A 21,352-nucleotide genomic window follows, 5' to 3' on the forward strand; every position below is an offset into this window, starting at 1 on the left:
TCGGCAGTGCTCTGGAGCTGGCTGGTCTCCTCCCAGCCTCCAGACCAAAGTCCATGAATGTGTAGACAATGTCTTATTGCCCATCCTACAAATACTACTAAGGATAGGGAACGTAAAATAAACTGCAAGACCTTTTCCCTTGTTCTGTCTCCCAGGGCTGTGTCAAACATTGCCTGCTTGAGCAATGCGAGCTTGACAGACCAGTTTCATATTTTAATTTGTAAAACAAGTGGAATATTATCCTCCTTTCTTTTTCCCCTTAATATTTACTTAACTCTGAATTAATACTAGACCCTTTTCCCCTCTCCCTCTACTGTTCTTCTTGCCTGAATTATAATAGCTGTAGTCCTCAAATGATGAGAGGGCAGGGTCATGGCAGCAGTAATTGAGTGTCAAAATTAAGGTGTCTGATCTTCTTATCTATGGTGACTTTGAGCAAGTATTTCTCATGAGAAATGGCTTTCTCCTCTTTTCTCTTCCTTCCGTCTTTTCCATCTCAGAGTTTTATGCCATGTTTGACATTTCAAAGGTTTCCCCCCATTTTTAAGAAAGCCCAGTAAGATAGTAAATCAGGTTTTGTTATGTCAGCTCTCTCAAGGCTGCACACATGGAGTATGTTTTATGCATGCATAGTTTTGGCAGCCTGAAGAACACCAGTCCTCAAAGTGTTAACTTGTTTTCGGTAATTGGGTTGTAACAAACATTAATATTTAACTAAAATGCTGGGGGGGGGGGGGGGGGGAAGGGAGGGGTTTGTGTATGGCTTCTATTTATGGTGCTTAGGTTTGTTATAAATATAAATTTGATAACTAGTTTAACTTTTTATTTAGTTTGGTTGTGAAGTCAGTCCCAGCAGCACACACCTTGTTCAGAGTAAAGGTGGTTGTAAGCTGAAATCTGAGGGATGGCACTCAGAAAGCATTTTTCTGTGTATGTATGTCTGTCCATCTAAGTGATGGCCATTGTTGCTCCTGGTCTTTTCGTGCAGCCGGAGTGAGGCAAAGAGCTACAGGTCTTATAGCAAATAATAGATTTAAAATTAAAGTCAGTTTTTTGACAGTGGCTCCTAATGATGTTAGAATATGTGTAGAAAAGGTATTTAATTGCTGCTCAGAGATTTAAAACAGAGATGGAAATATCCTGATCCTGCTCTCTGGAAAATTATGAATATAGTGATAATGAAAGCTGCAAGCAAGATTTTGTATCTCCCAACTCTTTGATGTTAGATAACCTTATGGAGTTGGAAAAAGCGAAGCAGATTGCATCAGCTGAGAAACGAGTTAGTTGACTAATCTGGGGAGGGTGAAGGTTGGAGAAGATCAAAATGTCTCAGAATAAAGGGAACTCCTACTGAAAATAAAAAGTAGCGATGGAGAAGTGGGTGGTATATGGATGCTATTAAAATTGATTTAATCATGTTGAGTATTCAGAAGACTGTCATATGATTAACAAATCATATTTTAATTGTTAGCGTATTAGTGATGATTATTTACTTAGCAAACTTCCTTCTTCCCTCTCCCAGTGGGGAAAGAAACAGATCTTGATGAGAGCAAGGCTGGGAACAGAAGGGCTAATTGCTACTGATTAAAGTGCAAAGTTGAAGGGTAAATGAAACTTCCCAGTTTTGTGGTGTTTCAGGTGGCATCTCAGTGCCTTGGGACTCTGCTGATGCACTTGGTGGATAGCTTGGGGGGTGTCTTTTGCTCATGGTATAGGCTAAAGAATAATCTAGTGTAGAGTTTTCTATTTGAAGTCTTTTTCCAGGTTAGTTTACTGGCTCTGAAACAAAGTGATTTGTGACCTTTTGCATATTTGAAGTTTTGGGCTTGTATTGTGATTGCAGTGTTGCTTGAGCTATCTCAGCATGCTGGGAGTTGGATTTTACAGGTCAGCCGTGACTGAATGGCTTTAGATATGACACAGGGCACACAGATGCGTGCAGTACAGCTTGTCTGCCTGCCTGGCACTCTTTGTTTGGTGCCGGCAGATGATGCATCTTCTGTCAGCACAGTGTTTCTGCTGCGGGGGGGTGGTGGTAGTGAGACCATGCACATACTGGATGCAAGCAGGATAGCATCACCCTGTGCAGCGCATTGGGGACAGCCTAGGTTACCCTGTGGTAGTTAATATATGAGGCAGCATATCTCTGCCTCTCTGATTGCAAGTCTTAGGTGTCCCATCTTCATGATGGAGCTGGTTTGCAAACCAGGAGGAAGTGCCGATTTATGTATCGGTGTTTGTACAGTGATGTGTGGCACCGAGCCTGTGTGCTTCATTTTTAAGGCTGAAATACCAGACTTAAATAAAAGAACTTCAAAAATTAATGTGGAAATTTCACAGCTAAGTCATGCATATTATTAAATGTGTGTTTGAACGATGTATTTTAGCAACTTTATGTTACACCTCAGAAACCATTAGGGAAATCTGTGCAGTCCTGTACTGTTTGCAGGGATGGAAGCTGTTTTCATAGGTACATGAAACTGCTTTCTTACAACACTGCTCTATCTAATTATATCTTTCTTGGAAGACTGCTAAACACATGTCCTCTGGCTCACACGCCTTCTCCTCTTTCTCCCCATTCCCTTCCCTCACCATGTCCTCAAAACCTTTGGCTTTGTGGTAGTAGTCAGAAGTAGTTTCTTTGCTCTGTTTTTTAAATGGTACATTGCTCAGGCAGTCGGTCATGTCTGTAGTTAAAGCAACCTGAGAATTTCTGTGTACATGACCTTGTGTTCACTGTTCACGGGTGATTTTCCTGAGCTGCAGGTTTCCCTGCCAGGTGTCTGCCATTGTGAGAAATGGTGTACTGGTTTCCGAGAAAGAAAAGTGAAGAAAATGTTGTTCCCACTGTAAGGAAATGAATTGGGTAAGAAGCTGAACAAAACAAATCCTCTCATCTGTTAACAAGTTCCATTGTACTGGAATAGGGACCCCAGATTTGGGAAGAAGGCAGATGTCGAGCAAAAGGTGATACTCTGGTACCAACAGCATCTCTTTTGCTGCCTGGGTAAAAATTCTTGCAAGCTCAAATGGTTATAAACCTCTCAAAATACCAATGTGTACTTGCTCAGTAGAAATTTGTTTTAGAAGGATTTATCTTTAAGAGGTCCTAAGCACTCAGGCACTGCTCAAAGATTTTCAGCAAAAGCATTCACTTATGATGAAGCTGGAGACACAGCACTTGGAGGTATAGTATCACACAGAGAGGAAGGAGCTTGAAAGTCATGGGTAGAGACATTCCAGTGTAGGTGGTGGTGGCTTTTAGAGTAGCTGTTCAAAGAAAACAAACAACAAAACCTCTCAATAGCTGGTTTGTTGTTGTTCTAGTGTTTTGGTTTTGTCAGTTTGGTTTTATTTTTAATGACTCTTCTGTTTTTCCAAGTAAGTCCAGTTGTGTCTGATGAAAATGTAAGGAAAGGTGTAGTTTGGAGATATTTGGTTCAGAATGTGGTTGGTCAAAGAAAGAGGAAATCATTCATTTTTATACCTTCTTCTTGAGTCTTCCAGGATTATTCGGTTTGTTCTTTTACTCTTCTTAATGTCCCCATTTTGAAATGTGACCTTCCTGATACTTTCACCCAGCTGGTTTTTTCTGGTGGTCAAAAAATGCCAGGTGTTCTCAAGGACACTTTATTGACACTTGAAATACAGATCAGGAGGTGCTTTGCCTAGCTGTGATCTCAAAGGAGAGGCATCTTTACTCTGAGTTTTGAAGGTTAAATAGTTTAAATGCTCTGTTGTTGCCACCATGGTTGAGAGGGAAGTAGACACCTGCAGCAATAAACCCATTCCAAATGTAAGTGTTCCTGTTGGGATTCTACAACTTCTGGAACCTCTAGTGTAGTTTAACTGCACAGCTATTTTTTACATAGTTGAGCATCAAACCACCACTTCCTGGAGCTCATACTCTTTCTTTAATGTTAAAATGTGTCCAACATGTCATCTTTGCCTTGTTGTTAAGAAAGAGAGGAGAGCCTTGCCCTTGTAGCAGCTGGAGGAAACCTTTGGTGCAGAGGTCTCCTGTAGCTGTAGCTATGAGAGACACAAAGCCTGCAGGTCCAGGGACATGCTATGATACTACTTGGATACTTTAGTACTGGGGAGAAGACGTTAGTGGTCGGTGTATTATGTTAGAAGTACTGACATTTTTTATTTCCTATTTGTTTGGGGATTTTTGGTAGCATTTTGTCTGCTGACTTGGAGATTTTCCTCCAGAAAAACAAGCACCTGGAGACTGTTTTGCTTTTTGTTACATGCACTGTTATGAAAAGCGTAATTTTTTTATTATTTCCTTATTTCTAACAACGGATTTGGTTTGTGGTGGTTTTTTGTTCTGGGTTTGTTTTGGGTTTTTTGTTTGGTTTGGGGTTTGGTTGTGGGGTTTTTTTTAACGCTCTAAGAGAATCTGAACGCATGATTTTTAAAATCTCACTAGATGGGGTATTTATATAGAAGATGGATGCTAGTGCTGTGCAGGGAAAACTATCAGGGTTTCGTTATAAAAAAGATGGAGCAGGAAGGAGAGAACAAATAAAGATGAGACCAAATGCACACAGACCTCGGTGACAAATGATTGATTCTTATATTCATTTACTGGTCTTAAAATCTCCATCCAATGTGCAGGGAAGCCTGTGGCTTTGCCCCAGGAGGGATTTGAGGCTGCTGTGGTAAGCTGTGGCATACGTGATGTGTAGAGGCTGGGGCTCCCAAAGTGGGACCTTTTCTGTAGGGGTTGAGAGGCTGCATATAATGTGTCGGATAAAGACATGCACACAGAGTTCCACACAGACTGCCTCAGGACAGAGTCTGTGTTGCCTGGCTGGGGAAGTACCAAGGGTGCAGCTTTGTGCCTGGCTTAGAGCTTTCCAAGGCAGCCACACGGGTGACCCTCTCTGGTCTCTTTGTGCTGAAACCAAGGCAGAGAGCAGTTGGAGCAGAATTCTGATTCACCTGCAGACTGGTTGGTGAAGGGTCTGCTTGCTTTCAACAGTGATCTGGCATCGGTCATTGGAAATGGACTGTGAACCCTACCCACAGTGTGGATGTTAAGTGTGCATGCGTCAAGCTCTCTTCTTGTGGGCTCTTTGTGCTGGGCTTTTGGCAGGTGTTGGACCAGAGCTTCTCTCCTCCTGTCTCTTTGCTCTTATTAGGACAAAAAAAGTCTGCCTTGCACTTTTCCATGCTGTCAGGGTGAAGGCAGAACAAACCAAATCCTTGGTGGGCATCTTATGACTTTTTTTCAGTGGGTATTCAGTGCGCTTAGATGCAACAGACAGCATTATGGCCTCTTGAGGACAAGTGCTTTTGAGGCCAGAGCCCTTAACTGTGACAGCTTGTGTTTGTAGTAACAAGCACTCAGTAGACTTTACTTTTATGACTCTTACAGCTTCAGTGAGAATATTGACTCGCTGCATGAGTCCTCTCCAGATTTACCCCCCTGGTAAAGACATTAAAGGATGGTTACTTTTTGGGTGCATTGCCCTTTGCCAGATGTCTTCCCAAGCACCTCAGGTTTCAAATAGTCCTCCATCTTGATGTGAAGCATAGTGACTCAGGGCACGGGAGGTGACTCACTGATACCAGTTAAACATTAGGATCATGAAGGTGTGACTCCTTAAGCTTTGACAAAAAATGCTGTCACAACATGGAAAAAAAAACCCCACTTTCAATATATTGCACATCTGCACAGGTGGCAAATTGCCCACATTGCTGTACTGCTGTGGAAAAAGAAAAAAAAAAAAAAGCTTTTGTTTTTTAAATGTTCCTTTTCCACCAGCATATTCTGTATACAGTGATTTTTGTTTCAGCATAACAATGCTATCCTGTTTGTTTAGCAAGTGATTTTATCAGATCTTTTGCATTAGGAGGATGGATGGAGGACAGAAAGACAAACAAAACCGAGGGACACAAAGAGGAATCTTAGATAGCACTGTAAATTAAGCAGCATCCTTCCTTCAGGTTGGATGCTGGTAACCCCCATCAGGGAGACCAGGGAATTCAGCCAGAGCAGTTACAGGATTTAGTGGTCTCTCTGCTTGTACCAGATTAATCTACTTTTTGTAAGAGGCGATGGAGACTGGACAGTAATCCTCTAGCCAAAACAATCTTCCAGTGCAGATTTACTTGGAGTGCCACTTGGACTGTCATCAGCACTGCCCAGCCCAGCATTTTGTTCTGCAGGGACGTGGAAACTTGTCACTGCTTTCTCTATGGAGCAGATCTTGAGTGTGGTGTTTGCAAGATGAAACTACTGGCACTTACAGCAGGATCTGCCATGGCTCTGGGCACAGCCGTGCTGTGTGGGCACATGTCGCATAACTCTGCCAAGCCCAGGTGTATGCAGTGGGTGAGGCAGCACTGATGCTGTATAATGGTTCTTGCTTTTTTTCTAGCTCTTCAAAGCTGATGCTGCATTCCTCTGCCTTTGACTTTTCCATGGAGAAAGGGGAGTGCAGGTCTATGGCAAAATTGCTGCACTTTCAGCATGACGAAGCCTTGCTGCTTTGCTCTGATGCTGTGTTAAGATGGGTGGGGATGATACACTAGCTATTAAATATGTATTTTGTCCTATTAATGTCATCTTTACCTGAGGCTGCTTTTGACTGCAGTCTCCATTTTTCTTTTTGTGCCCTCTCCTTATTGCTCTGTCTTTTTGCGAATCAAAAGCCCCGGTGGCACCCACCTAGGTACCAACCACCAAGTTTATTTTGGGTAACTGCTTTGAGACCTCTCTGGCTTGTGGCAGCTGCCAGAGGAGAATATGGGCTCGATACGCTTGAGCTCTTAGCACTGAATGTTTTAGGGTCATGACAGATTCTCTGGAAGTTTGTGCTGAAGCAATTGTTGAAATATTTCACCATTTCCCTATTTATGAGTTCTGAGGGCTTTGGAGAGCAAGAGATTTGGGGAGGGTCAGGGGCTGCCTGTGTGCTTCAGTGCCAGTGTTAGGCTGCCCTTGAAAGCCTGGGGAGTTGGCTCTGATTTATGCTGGCCTGCAGAATGAGTGCTTAACCGAGGGCAGGAAAGGGCCAGATGCAGGGTTTGCAAGGAAATGCATGTCTTTATTTTCAGAGCAGCTGGGGATTTGGGCAATAGCCTTAAAAACAAACAAACAAATTGTGACTCACAGATAAGTTATCAAAAGGAGTGGGTGCATTTTAGACGCTACTGAAGGACGTGCTTATAGATTGACTTTTCCTCTGCTTTTAAACTGTTACTTCGTGTGCCAGTGTTCCAGAGTGGTTTGACATCTGTTGTCCTGGCTAGAAATTTCACAACAGGCTTTCATGAGACTTTGGCTCTTCTGACCATGAACCTATGTATAATCTGGTAGGGCACATTCTCTGCCTGAGGCTTGTGCAAGGGCTGGCTGTCTTTGATGAGCAATAGTAAGCCATGAAAATGAGAAGGTACCAGGATATCTGCTTTTTCTTTTTTCCACTTGGATGACATTACCGTTCCTCTGACAGCAATAAAATCAAACATTAGCAACTTGGAGAGATTGCTTTTGAAAAAGTGTTCTTGTACAGATATGACTGATTTTAATTAACTTAATTTGTTCTCTACTAACAAAAATGATTTCTCAGATTTAAGTTGCGTATACACCTTTTGGATTGTGAAAATAAACCCAGAGCATTTGAAAGCCTGCCTGGAGCTCAGATGTGTCTCCTGTATTTTGTTTTGTTTGTGGCTTGTCTGAGCGGATATTTTTCTTTGCTAACTGAAGATTGGTTCTATAATTGCAAATATTAGGAATCACATTTCCCCCACTTTCTTCTAGAAAGTCAACATCTTTAGAGAGCAGTTCTTACTGTCTCACTGAGCTGTTTGCTGCAAATAATTCACAGCTATTTGGTGGAAAAAACACTTGCTCATACTACTGCCTTCAGTCTGTAGGTTGGAGGATCTGACATACATATAAAAAATACATTTAACTAAGCCAAAAAGGCTAAGCCTGAAAGCTGTTATGTTTCTTTTGTGTCGCACAAGAATGCTATACTACTTGGTGAGATGGTATATTGTAGGGAGGACACCTCCTGTGATGTTGAACCAGAGAGCTGAGTCAGAGCTAGCCTTATTTGTGGAAGGGTTGTACGTCATGGAAATGCTTTAAAGTGTAGCACAGCTAATTGAACTCTTTTGAGGGAAGCTTTCTTTTGAAGTTGGATCTGACTTTTAAAAATAAATTGCATACTTTTACTTTGCGTTTTTGGTCATAAAACTTCAGTTACTGGTGTCAAGAGGGCTGCTACTATTACATTACACACAAACAGCCTCTTATTCTGAGAAGTTTCAATTTGGAGTATCTGGCTCTCCAAAGTTAGCTGTACTTATTTGTCATGAAATGTGTATGGCTCCCATTACCATCAATATTTGAACACTTCACAAACCACGAGCAAACAGATCTTCCTACATTTATTCAAGGGTATAATAGTACTATCCACACTTTACACATAAGAGAGATTAAGTTACATGTTTGAGGACAATGAGGGTGTTGGGCTAAATCCAGGAATGGAGCCTGCTTCTCCTGAGGCTTGGTCTAATGCCTTAGAGGAAAATATCTTGGGGTTTAGGGAAGCCTCACTAGAAAGCTTGCTGCTCTTGTCTTTCTCATGAGAATGAGACAGTGCCCTAGTGACAGGGTGCCTGGAAAGGTCAATTGTCTCTTTCTTTGGATGGAAAAGGTAATTTCAGTTCCAGGGATAGCTTTAGTGTAGGGGTTCAGCCCCTGTCTGATCTCTGAGCCGTGGAATGTTGCTGTGGGGGCTGCTGTCCCAAGAAGCCAGGTGGCTGTGCCAGGATCTCTAGTTTCCTGGTCTAGGTCCATACCAGGACTTCACCTGGTGAGTTGTGCCATTAGTTAGTCTTCATCCCCTTCCACCACCTGGGGAATGGGGATGTGTTTCTGAAAGCAAAAGTGTCTTGATGCCTTGTCCATGGGAATCTGGAGCTAATGGCCATCAAGGGTTTGTGGCAAAACAGCTGCTTTTCTCCATGTTTCCAGGTGGTCCTGAGGAGGTCAGCTGGAGAACTTGCTCTTAAATTGCTGGGCTTGCTGCTGCTGGGCTTTACAGGGCTCAGGTAGTAGGTCTCTGGGGCTGGTACAGTAAAATGCTTCAGCTATACCAGTACGACTAGTTTTTGATGGAGATATGCCCCTTAACCTAAACTCGTGTGTCCTGGAAATGGGGAGATATACTTGTTGGATGTTGCCATTTTATAATTAAGGGTGTGATAAAACTCAGTGAAGTAAATGAGTCTTTAGCTTCTTCTTGCGTTCTGGGATTTGACACGAGGGCGAAAGCTTTCCACTGCCGTTTCCATGCACTCATGCTAGGGTTGAAATTTGGAAGAACTCTACATCAATGTTAGAATGTCTAAACACACCTGAGAAACTAATGTACTTCAGCTTATCTGATTTTGTTCGTTTGTTTCTTTTCTTCCAGTGGGATCTAGTTTGTGATTCTGCCTGGAAAGTCCACATTGCTAAATTCTCTCTACTGGTAGGATTAATCTTCGGCCACTTAATAACAGGATGTATAGCTGACTGGTAAGTGAAAAATATTTTAATTCAATGTGAATACAAATAAATAACAATATCAAATATTGTTTCAATTTCCTTCTACTGTATGTTCATGAAGAACATTTGCATAATGATTTTTCAGGTTCTGAAAGAAGCATGATGAATAAACAGTTTAAAACTGTCTGTTAATTGCTTGAACGTGAGTAATTTATATCAAGATAAATAAACTATTTAATAGTTGGCTTAGTTATTTTCCAGTGACACAGTTTATTACATCTGTGATGCTAGTACAGAATTAAGTATTTTCTAATTAGAGAAGTGAAGCCTTTAGGTTGGGGTTTTGGTTTTTAACCAAGAGATGGGGCCAAAGGAAATTGGAGGCAGGATTGATTTGACTGAATACAAGACTAATGTAATGTCAGCCTTGTGCTTACACAGTACCTTTTGGTGGGTAGAAGGCTACTTTTTGCAGACCTTTCCATTGTTCTATTTTTAAAGTTCTTGTTAAGCAAACATTGCGATGTAGTGTTTAGGAATCGCTGACTTATGTGCTGTTAATACTTGGGTATTAAATTTGCTAGCAGAGAGTGCAATTCCTTAAATTGCGGTAGTGAAAGCCTTATTGGATACCCCAATTATGCTGAGATTTCAGCTTTTATTTAAAGAAATGGTCTTGTAGTGCAAAAGAAGGGGGGAACGGAAATTAAAGGCATGACTCAAGTGATTTCAATAGAAACTTGGAGCAACCAAAACAATAGCTCTGCATTGTTGTCCCAGTCATTTCAGTGGCTTCCAGCACACTTGCCAATGTTGGTGCTTTAGATGGCCCCAAGTTAACTCTTTTGCCATTCATTAAAGCAGAAAAGGAAGAAGAGTTCCCTATTAGGGAAATCCTACAAAGCTGCAGCAACTCACCAGTCAGCTGGGAGAGAAAAGACCTCCTGCAGCCACGCAGTAATTTGGCTCAAGCATTTGTAGCAAAATTGCATCTTAATTCTTGAATAAGTCACTAAAAGTTTTTCGGCAAGTGAGGAATCGTGGCTTTTCAGTGATGAAGGAAACATGCATGATGAAATACAGTTGTATTTGATTAAAATACCGAAGTAAAACAGGGCTCTACAAACATGTAGAAAGTATATTGGGGAAATGAATGAGGGATCTTGCTTGGTTTTCCTAAAAAGGAATCAGTGTGGAGAAAGCAGACTTATTCCCAAGTTAGGAAAATCCTGCTATAATTGACAAATAAGTTACAAATAAGTGAACAACTTACTGCCCAAGGCACTGGCTTCAACAGAAAATTGCAGTAAACAGATAGCTCTTGACACCAAAAGGAGCATCCTGCTGTTCTATCCACTTCTGTCTCCAGTGTGTACTTTGTGCTGCCATGTGCACTTGTTCGACCCGTCTGCAAGCAAGCAAGCTGTTTAGCTGAGTTAATGCAGCAGAAAATTACCCTGGTATGAAAATGTGGAATTGTGGTATTTTTCTCTCTTTGTGGTGGTTTGTTTTCTGTTTTATTTTGTCTGGTGAGTTCAGGAGAGCTTAAGGAGAATCTGGTTTCCAGCTGTGGTACATAGGAGAAAAAGTGTATCTTTTGATGGGTACAGTGACCCTCTTGCCCTTTCATGAATGACCAGGAAGGACACATTTTGCTACCACCAAAGCTGGTCCTCATGCTCCAATTCAGATCCCATCCTTGCCATCTGAAATAACTGATGCAGCAGAGGTCCTGCGCTGGATAGCCTTTCTGTCATTTAGCAGTAGCATTTGGGGCTGATAAAAGAAGACCTAAATAGGATTTACTTTGCTATTTAATCACAATTTTAATTTCTAGTAAGTCAGGGGGTTCTGTGGAGAGATGGATACAAAGGGGATTGTACTGTAAAAAGAGAAGAAGAAAAAAAGGATGTTGGTCCCAAGCAAGAGCAGGAGAGATTAGACAGAGTAACGTATGAAAGGGTTACAGACTTTAAAAATCTGTTTTTATTTAACTTGTACCACTCTCCAGTTTAGATAATTAGGAGATGCTTTGTACCATTAGGAGCTTTGCTTTCTCTTTTTGAAAGAAGGCTTTTAAAGCTTTATGTGACAAAGGCATAGAGTGTATTAAGGTTATTTGCTATGTAAACTAAGTGGTCTCTGCTCAAAATACAGCAGGTTTGCATGCTGGGGTAGCTGTGTGTGAAGAATCTGTAAGAAGAACATCTGTAAACTAGTTTGGCTGTGTGAAGACTGGCTGTCTCTAATGCCTGAATAAGGTACTTGTTCAACAGGCATAGCAGTGTAGGCAATTTTGCCTGCTCTGGGCAGAGGCTGTTGAGGTCTCTGTGGAAGGCTTCCTTCTGGAGCAGGTGGGCTCTGGTGGTCATGTAGCATCCAGACAGTAGGTCTCTGCCTGTCATTGCCCAGTGCTGCCTGTGCTTTGCACCCGTCCTGGTGGGTTTTGGAGCCTTTGCGCCAATTCAGGTCCCAAGACCAAGAGAAAACCTGCAAAGAATGTCATGGAAAGAACAATCTGATTGGCTGCAAGAGCAAAGCTTAGTCTTCTCAGGGTGGCAAGGTACATGCGTAGGAGCTTGAGAAGATGAGATATTGTCATCAAACCATCCCCTTCCCGCCTGTGATGTAACTCTGACAACATTAGGAATATCTTTTTGATGCATCTGCATATCACACTGTGTGGATTGCAGATTCTTCAAAAGCTTGGGGTTGCTTGTATCCCTAGTTATTTACCTGTGCAGGCAGCATTTAGTATTTGATCTAGATAATAGTATACAGTGTAGGCTGAGACTTAGGTGGCACAGAAATCTCTCTTTGGAATAGCTTGGATGGCAGCAGATAGCATTCCAGGGCTGTTATACTAGGGAGATTATGTATGGTTTAATTTCCCACAAGCATTGTATTATTAGTCAGATAATTCTCTCTATGCATAAAAGGCTTCTCTCCTCTGCCCCCACCCCAAGACACCATGCTGTCAAAACACTGCTGGATCACCAAATATATGGCTGATAGCTGCCCTGGAACTTTGATTTTTGAGCAATGTGCTGCATTCCTTGGTGAGGAAAGAGACTAGTTTTAGGTCTGGGAGGAGGCACTGGTGATCTCTCTTACCAGAGGGTTTTTTGGCCTCAGCTGGTTTTCACAGGCCCAGGAGGCTTTGGGTTTCCCAATTCTTCATTAGTAGCAACCCGTCATTTGCATAACCTGTATAACGGTAGAAGAAATTCTGTGTCCTAATGATGGATAACCTTGACTACAGAGGGTGGGAGGAAGGGGAGACCTAAAGTATGAGAAGCATGAGGCCTTTTTTTAATCAACATCAGTGAATGCAGGTCAGGCTTGTGATGAGAATTAAGCTCCTAATTCTGAGTGTTTGCATAATGCCTTTCATCTACAAAACACTTCCACAAATACTAATTAGTATGAATTACAGCTTGGTGATTATGAAAATAGGGCTGCAAAAGCCTGCACAGATCGCTGATAACACAGAGTTCATAGGGTTTTTTTCTGTATTCAAGGTTTTGTGTGAGGTACTTCACCTCCCTAGCCAAGTGCTTTGTGTTCTATAAACATAAAATATGAAGCACATATGGCAGTAACTGTTGTGGTGTCCAGCATGTTCCCAGTGCGTTGAATATCACTGAGGCAGTGATGTTTTGTTCCCACCCCTAGCTCAACAGTAGTTCATCTTCTGGTGGCTGGATTTGTATGCTGATTGAGAGCAGTCTGCTTTGACCTTGCATTCTTCAGTTTGCACATTGGTTCTGTTTCGAAACATGTTCTGTTGTAAAAACATTGAATGGTTAACACTAAGAAGGTAAATCTTTGAGATGCCCCAGCTGTAAGATTTGAGATGCTAGTGGAAAAATGCAAGGAGCCATGACATTGCCGCCTTAGGTGTGACTTTGAAAAAAGTATGAGTGATGCACACATACTGATGCACTCTCCCAGTTCCCAAAAATGTAAAAAAATGTAACAATTATAATCTCCTTTTTTAGCCCTTCACCCTATATTTTATTGATTTCGTTCCATTTTATGTAAAGCAAAATCTAAAGTTCTAATTGTGAATGCATATACTTTATAGCTGCTGGTAAAAATCTGCTGAAGTTATTAAATTGAAACACTTCAGCATGTGAAACTGGACTAAGTTGTGAGATTTAAATGCTCTTTGTTGTGCTGACATTCAACCTGATGCCTGGCTTGCAGCTGACAGACTGCTTTGAATGGGTCTGTGAAAGCTGCCTAGGAAAAGCAAGTTCATATATTCTTTGTGGAGATGGCATATGGAGCTGACTAAAAGGGATCCTCACTTCCACTGGAAAACCTGTGGGAGTTGACAAGTTGAAAAATTTTGGAAATCTCCACATAATGATCCAGTTCTTGCTTAAAAATAGCCATGTGCTCTGGTTCTTCATATCATTCTACTTGCACAGGAAGAGGGGGGGAAAGGGGAATTATAAACACTGAGCATATGAGTAAGAGATGCAAAAATCCCATGTTCCTTTGACATGAGAGTCAAACTCTGCAGCAAGTGCCACTACATTCAGTGGCAGTGTAGCTCTTCCTGATCATAGCGCTGCACCAATATGTGCAACTATAGGTTGCAGCTGCAAAGCCTGCCTGCAGAGGAGGACTGCAAATCCTCACATCCCTGTTGCCTGTAATAATTTTTGGAGCGATTTCTTCCTTACCTTCTATTCAGGCTGGTTTTGCAGGTCTCTGCAGCTGCTGTGGGGATACAAAGTGGAGGGACTTGGAGCTCACGGCTTTCCTGTGAGCATTACTCTTGGCTCTCTAAAGCTCTGTGGAGTGACATGAGCCCTGTTTTGTGCCCAGTCCATGTTTGTTAGGCTTGTCCTCAACAATAAGGCCGACAAAAGCACTTTTTTGAGCCAGCTCCTCTTGCAGATGAGGCTGAAATCACATGTCTGTTGGGAAGAGGAGTCCTGTGCAGTAAGTTCTGTGGCTGTAGACTACAGAGAAATATAGTCTAACAGAAGTAAACCGGGCCATATAACACCATACACTCTTCCGTGCTACTACAGAAAGCTCTGAGAAGCTGCTTTTAATCTCCAAGGAACTTGTTTATGGCTTTACAGTAGCTCCTCGATGGTTTTTTGTTCATCTTTGGTATTTTGAAAATGATGGTTAAATCAAGCAGTAATACAATGTGCTGTCTCTGCTTAATCCTGTCTGAAGTGAACTTGTCAATGCAAAGCTGGCTAAGAAATCTGGGTTTTAGTAAGCAGGAATAAAATGAGAAGAAAGGAACAAGCATTAAAACCAGGATGGCAATATTTGGAAGGGATTTCATGACTTGTCTCCCTCTTTGCCAATAGTAATGATCTCGCATTATGCCCGTGCTGGCTTTTCACACTGTTTCTCCATACTTATTTTTAGGGTGGGTCGACGGCCTGTACTGCTCTTCTCCGTCATATTCATTTTGATATTTGGACTGACTGTGGCACTCTCAGTGAACGTGACCATGTTCAGCACACTCAGGTTTTTTGAGGGGTTCTGCCTGGCTGGAATAGTCCTCTCTCTATACGCACTGCGTGAGTATGCCTTTATTACCCATCCAAATATGTCTTTATTGGTAATGTGGTTTGCTGTTCTCTGGCTTCCTGCTTTTGTCCAAACAGATCAAACCAGAATCATATGTACTTTGGTAAGGATTTTGCAGCTGTCTCTTTAGGTTGCTACAGAGCAGACTGTGAAGCTGTTTGAGAGCTCATTTTTAAAGTTATAAGGTGTTTTAGGTTTGCTTGTTGTTATTTAAACCTAGAAGTCATCTGTCTCATAGCCATAATGTGTAATGGGAGTGGGTTTCACCTTGCGGTATTGAGCTCAGTAGGAGACTCCTCACTTTCACTGTCTCTAGCAGTATGTAATTTTTCACAAATGCCTCTGTTACTTGCAGCAGGAGATCCCGTGTCCCTGCCTCAGGATTGTAAAGCACAGCAAAAATATGTGAGAAGTTACCGAGATTTGTTGTTGTTTGGTTTTGTCTGTTTCACTGGGGGAAAAATAACTGAGAGAAACTTGTGGGAAAGCTTGTGAGAAATGTCTACGTGCTCATACCTGGTGACTGGTAAACCTGTTGCCAAAACATTTGAAAACCCCTTTTGGAGGCCTTGTCTTTGGAGAGTGCATGATAGTGCTACCAGCCTAGTCTGTGCCCCTTGGATATGCTCCAGAGAGCTTTGTCTGCTTCTGCTTCCTTGGCTGTTTGTAATTCACAGGTAGTACCATATCAACTAAGGAAAACACAGAATTTCCTCCTCTGGAGAAGTTCTGAAAGTTGCTGTACAGATTTAATTATTTTTTTTATTTATTTCCTATCATAGATGGTATTTAACCCATCAAGACTTAGCACAGTATCCTTACTCTGCATGCAGTATTAAGTTCCACAGGTTTGGTTTTGTTTTCGGTCTGCACCAAGGGGAAAGAATCTTGAGTATACAAGAGTTTGTTCTGTATTGCACTTCTTTGTTATAGCTGATATGGTACCAAAGATACATATTTTTTTTCATCTTTTGCCTTTGGTCATGTAACCTCTAGTGAGAGTTTTCCACCAAAAAACCCAAAGCTACCACTGAAGACATTACATTTTCATTGGGAAGTGTTTTAACCTGTGTAGTTCCCTTGGGAGAAGGCTTCAACCATTACCAGTGTGACATTGAGCTGGAAACCAGGCTTGTTGGAACTTTTCACAGCCCAATGCAGCATGTTGGGTTTATTTTGTGGTTTTGGTTTGGTTTTGAGTTTGTTTGGGTTTGATTGTTTGGGATTTTTTAACCTTTAAGAGAGTCATTGCAACTGAAGATTTTTGTGGGGAAATGCCATCTATGTAAAAGTTCTTCCTCTCAATTTAGATTGACCATGTTTCCCTTTCTGCTGGGGCCCGTAGCATGCCGTTGCACTCTTTTGTGGAGTCAGCTTTCTGTTTAGCCTCTCTTCCCTTTCTCTTAATGGCCTTGATTTTTTTTCCATTGGAGATTTGTTGCCCCTGAATTCTCAGCTGGCTGCCCTGAGCAGAACAAAAGTGGAAAGTTTGATCTGCTAGACAGAGTCATTAGTTTTCAAAGCCTCTGAAGAGAAGCAAACTTTATAGGCTTGCGTAGCTTGCAAAGGTAATTAGCCTGCTACGGGGATCCTTTTACACCGTGTTGAGCTTGCTAGTTGTGCTTGGATTTATGGCCTGCCGAAGGGAAATTGTAAATAACAGTCCTGGATGCTTTGGGAGTGGGAAGAGCACTGAAGTGTGTTCTTTAAACACAGAGCTGCCAAGGTTGAGTTGCCGTCACCATTAAAACAACACTCTTCTTGGTAACCTAATACCTTTCCTATCTGTTCACCCTAAGTCGCAGAGTGAGCCTGGGGATGAGCTTTGCCTTTCTTCCATGGAGGGACAGCACTGAGCCCAAGATGCCTGTGCTCCTCAGAGCTCTCCTCAGTGTTGTAGTGTGCTACCTTCTTGTGGCCTTTAAGTACAGCCTCTTGCCTGGAGCTGTTTAGGACTTGTCTGAAATTTCTAGTGAATTGGCAGGAAGAAAGGCTTTACACAGGTGATGATACTTGTTGCAAATGACGGAAGCAGAGGAGAAATGAACATGAAGCTTTCTTCTCCCAGGTGCTCTGGGATATTGCATCATCTAGGTGGATAAAAGCCAGTTAATTCTTCTCGCTGAACAAACACACACAGCTTTGAAAGGCTTTTGTTTCCTGATGATGTGGAGTGGGGGAGTTTCTGCTGTCTTCCAGAAGCATTTTCCTCCTTGGTACCAACCTTTAGTGAGTTCCTGTTCTCCTGAGCAGCTGGTACACATCTTGTGTGGTGAGGCACCGGCAAGGTCCTCAGGAAGCTCTCCCTAGGAGGGCAAAGTGATCCTGATGTGACATGCTCATCAGTCACCTGATGCACGGAGCTGGAGCGTCCCGTTGTGATACGCTGATTAGGTCTCCTAGTATGTTTGCTGAGATTTCTGCAGAAATGGGCTGCCCCTTTTTGGAGGGGCATTCTGGGACCAGAGATGAAATCTCCTGGAAAGAGGAATGGTGAAGGTGCACTAAGGAGTACTCTGGCTGCAGTGATTGGAAAGGGATGTATGGCCTGCCCAGCAGTTAAATGCAGGAAGGAGTGTAGTGTGATGGGCTGGAGAAGGATGGGTTGTTTCAAATAAAGCAGGGGAAAAGCTTTTTTTCTGCTCCGGAATTTGTTGCAGCATGTACATCCAGGGAGCAGGAATGGGCACCCTGCACCTGCTGACTCAGCATGGTTGGATGCACAGTACCATAGCCTGCTGCCCAGCTGACGAGAAGGAGGTTTGAGTCTACCCATTGGGGTGGAAAGCCCTAAGCTGGTTTTGTGAGGGGTTTCTGTTGGATAGGCCAAGAAGGAGGGAAGAGGTGTGGGAGCCCTGAGCAGGGTCACATGTGCCTGAGTAATGCCTGAGCTGGTTCTGTACAGCAGGAGAGGAGAGCCACCCTTACTGCAAATAGCTCTGCTTGCTGGTTGAAACTCATATGGGACAAAGTACATGTGGTAAATGTGGAAGTTATAGAAGAAAGCAAATCCAAGTATCTCGAGGATGGGGAGGGTGTTGCTTCTGGGTCACTTTGGCATCACTGGGGTATGACCATGACCGCAGGGCAGCCTTTTCCTGTGTGCTTGTGCAGAAGGCCAGATGCTGCAGCTGACTCAGCACAGGTCCCTTCCTTAGGGCCTGTTTTCATGAGCTGCAGCGAGCTGATGCAAGAGCTCTCATGGCTGAGGACAGGAGTTCCCCCTTCCTTTTCCTCCATCTCCTCTCATGTGTGGCCCTGCACCAGGCAGGGCCAGTTAAATGAATGAAGGGACAAAAGGGTCCCTTCCAGCTGATCACTTCCTATGCTGTGTCTGACTTCTCCCTGATGTCCCTGCTTTTGTCACTATCTGGAGTCAAAGCTAGTTTGATGGTATTAATTAAAACTGTTTGAGGAGGAGGAGAGGAGGGGAAGAGTTGTATTTCTTTGGTAAAAGCTCTCCAGGCAGGTTTGACGAACCTCTGGTTAAAGTGCTGTGCACCATCACTAGTGACTGTACCTGAGCTCAGACAGCAGAAGCCATGGTGGGGGTTTGCACACAATTGCAGGCTGTTCAGCAGTTTCATGGGTGACTGAACTACAGATCAGGCTGCAAAATTATAAAGTCTAGACTTGAATGAACCAATAAATAGGTTCTGGAAATAGCTTTGCTGAAAGGGAGACAACGTTTTCCCAGGTTGGAGTGCGGAAGCAGGTGTGCCCCTCTGATGCAGGATGAGTAGGCACGTTGGGTTTTTTTCCACTGTTAGGAGGAAAAAAGGTAGAAACACTGTTGAAAAATCGTAAGTTGTGTTTCAAAAGGCTGGAGAAGCTTGGCAGAGGCTTCCAGAGCAGTTAAGATGTCCAGCTGTGATGTATCTTTCTCATTTATACCTAGGTCAGTCTAACCTGTTACTCCTGTAAATTACACAGGCACTGATTTTTGAGAGGCTGAATGTGGCTTAAGATTATTTTGTTTGATATGTATCCTGGAAAGCTAGATTAGCGTGCTTGAAACTTTCTCCAGGCTGAGGATTGAACAAGTGCCAAAACGAAGCATGGAAGCATCTGGGTGTTGTGCTCTAGTGATGTCAGATTTGTAGAATAATTTTACTTCCATTCAGGTATCAATATAAAGGGTGAGATTTATCTTCTTTTTTTTCTTTCCCTTTTCCCTTTTTCCCTCTCTCCCAGAAATGTATGGAATCTGAGATCCTAGAGCATCCCAGATTCGTAATTCCCACCTCTCTTGGAGTTTGAATGGTCTAAGCGATGTAATTGCTTGATTTTATTCTCTGTTTTCCTCTCCTGACTCTTCAGGAGCAAGCACAGACTTGGCTAGGCAAGGCAGGTGAAGCACTGGAAACTGCAGGCTCTGAAGTTGTTCTGTGTAACGTGAACCAGCTCAATAAATAACTCTGCAAAGCATTCCCAAATTGACGGATGTGGAAAACATCTGACTCCTTTCCAGTGCATTGACATGTGGGTTAGCTCTGCAGTAACATGCAGTTCTCTCCACTGACAGGTCTGTGATAAGATCAAGGTTGTTAAGCCACCTACCTTCTGTTTATGTAACCAGCCTTTCCTTACTCTGAGTCACTTGACGCAGCTCTACAGTGATCACAGAGGGATCCACCGAAAGTTTTACTGGATCACCCTAAGTTAACCGTTAATTGTTAAATGATTGGTTTAAAGAGCAGTCATGGGCTGCTCTAACTTTGACGTAGGATGTGAGTTTCTAGAAACAAGAGCTCTGCATTTTGAATAGCTTGGTGCAAGAACTGTTTTAAATAAAGAAATACTATGCAGTGGGAGCATTCCAGCTGCTGAAAAAAAAAAGAACTGTGCGTGCCTTTTATCAAGTGCCTGGGGGCTCAATTTGTGCAAGAGTGGAAAAGGTTATTGGAATTACAGTACTTTCCTTTAAGTATAAATCTTCCCTGCTCTACATTGCTTCCTTGAGTATAATCAAGTTATGTCTCCTCTTCTAATCTGTTGGCCTTTTCAGTGTTTCCTCTGAATTTCCTTCCCTTTTCCAATGGTTACAAAGGGTGTGGGCCCTTCTATGGACACTGTGTCTGCCATTAAGGCATGGGCTGTCATCCTTACTTTAACCCCCTCCAAAACTGTATTCTGGAGCAGAGGTGCTCTTGCAGAATGGCTTACATATTGTCCTGAGTATTGGAAATGCTGTATCATTTGAGGCAGGCAGTTTGAAATTAATTTATAAAAAGTCTTAAAGTATAGCAAAGGTGAATAAAAGGAGGATCTTTCTGAAGCTACCTGGGAGGTTAGAAGATGTTTTGTTAATGTAGAAATTGCAGCAGGATCTAATTTTAATCTGTTTTTCATTTCAGTTGCTGAAAATCTTGTGTGTTGTCAGTATGACAAAAAGCTCAAGAAATTAATTTTATTTGAGGTACTTTTTGTATGACTGGTCAATTGGGAATGTAATTAAGATGCAACTCTGCAGTTGTTAGACTTGTGATGATGACAATCAGCTGAGATTAGAGTACACTTGCAATTTCCTCAGCTCAAAACACAGCTTGCATTTACCATTTAAAGTGTCTGTCTTTTAAATGCTCCAAACCAGCTCTAGCAGTTTGGGTATGCTCAATATGTGAAATCTTACCTTCTGTCATGCAAATACTGTTCAGGATTGTAATGACACTTTTAGAGATTTATTTATTTATCTCAGCAATGTCAAATAGACTCGTAGGTCTGCTCATCCCCGTTGCGCACCTAAGAGCTCACTACCACTGAAAGGAGATGAGAGGGCTTCTCTCTTCCCCTTCCAAATTCCTTTGCATTGTATCAGCTACTCATACAACCGTGGCTTCAAACTACACCAAAGTGTTTAAGATTGGTGTATAGTTAAATCCAGGAAGTTGCCTTTGAGTTCCAGGTCTTTGAGTTGGCTAAAGTGGTGTTAGAACCTTACTGTAACAGTAAATTGTGAAGTTTTTGTCCTCCCTACTGCTTGCTTGGTTGTTTTTTTTTTCTTATTGTAAGACAGCTGCTTAATGGCTTTTCCTTGCTATGTAGATCCAAGCTAATGTTCAACATTGTGAAGGGTTGATGGTGTGCATGTGTCTATGCAAGCCCTGTCCAAAGTGACCAGTGCTGCCATCAGGACATGGATGGTCTGTATCTTGCAGAGTCCCTCGGCCACTGAGCACCAGCACAGGGCCTCTGCCAGCATCCCTCCTGAGAGTGAGCCTCAGTAGTTCTGCCAAGGAGTCTTCCCAGCAGGAGAGCGCTCTG

The 21,352-nt window shown here is 42.5% G+C and overlaps 1 protein-coding gene across 3 annotated transcripts in view; it reads left to right on the top strand.

The window, feature by feature from the left end:
* The window catches only part of SLC22A23 (solute carrier family 22 member 23), a gene marked incomplete at its 5' end in the record, with an annotated part of 111,537 nt that overhangs the window by 8,308 nt on the left and 81,877 nt on the right, over nt 1-21,352 (top strand). For all 3 annotated transcript variants that reach the window (XM_080611197.1, XM_080611196.1, XM_080611198.1), the window contains 2 exons: nt 9,447-9,550; nt 14,924-15,078. In XM_080611197.1, coding sequence (XP_080467323.1) covers nt 9,447-9,550; nt 14,924-15,078 — 259 coding nt within the window. The remainder of the gene's footprint in view (nt 1-9,446; nt 9,551-14,923; nt 15,079-21,352) is intronic.

The sequence above is a fragment of the Psittacula echo genome (genome assembly GCF_963264785.1).
Source record: "Psittacula echo genome assembly, chromosome: 2".
Lineage (NCBI taxonomy): Eukaryota > Metazoa > Chordata > Aves > Psittaciformes > Psittacidae > Psittacula > Psittacula echo.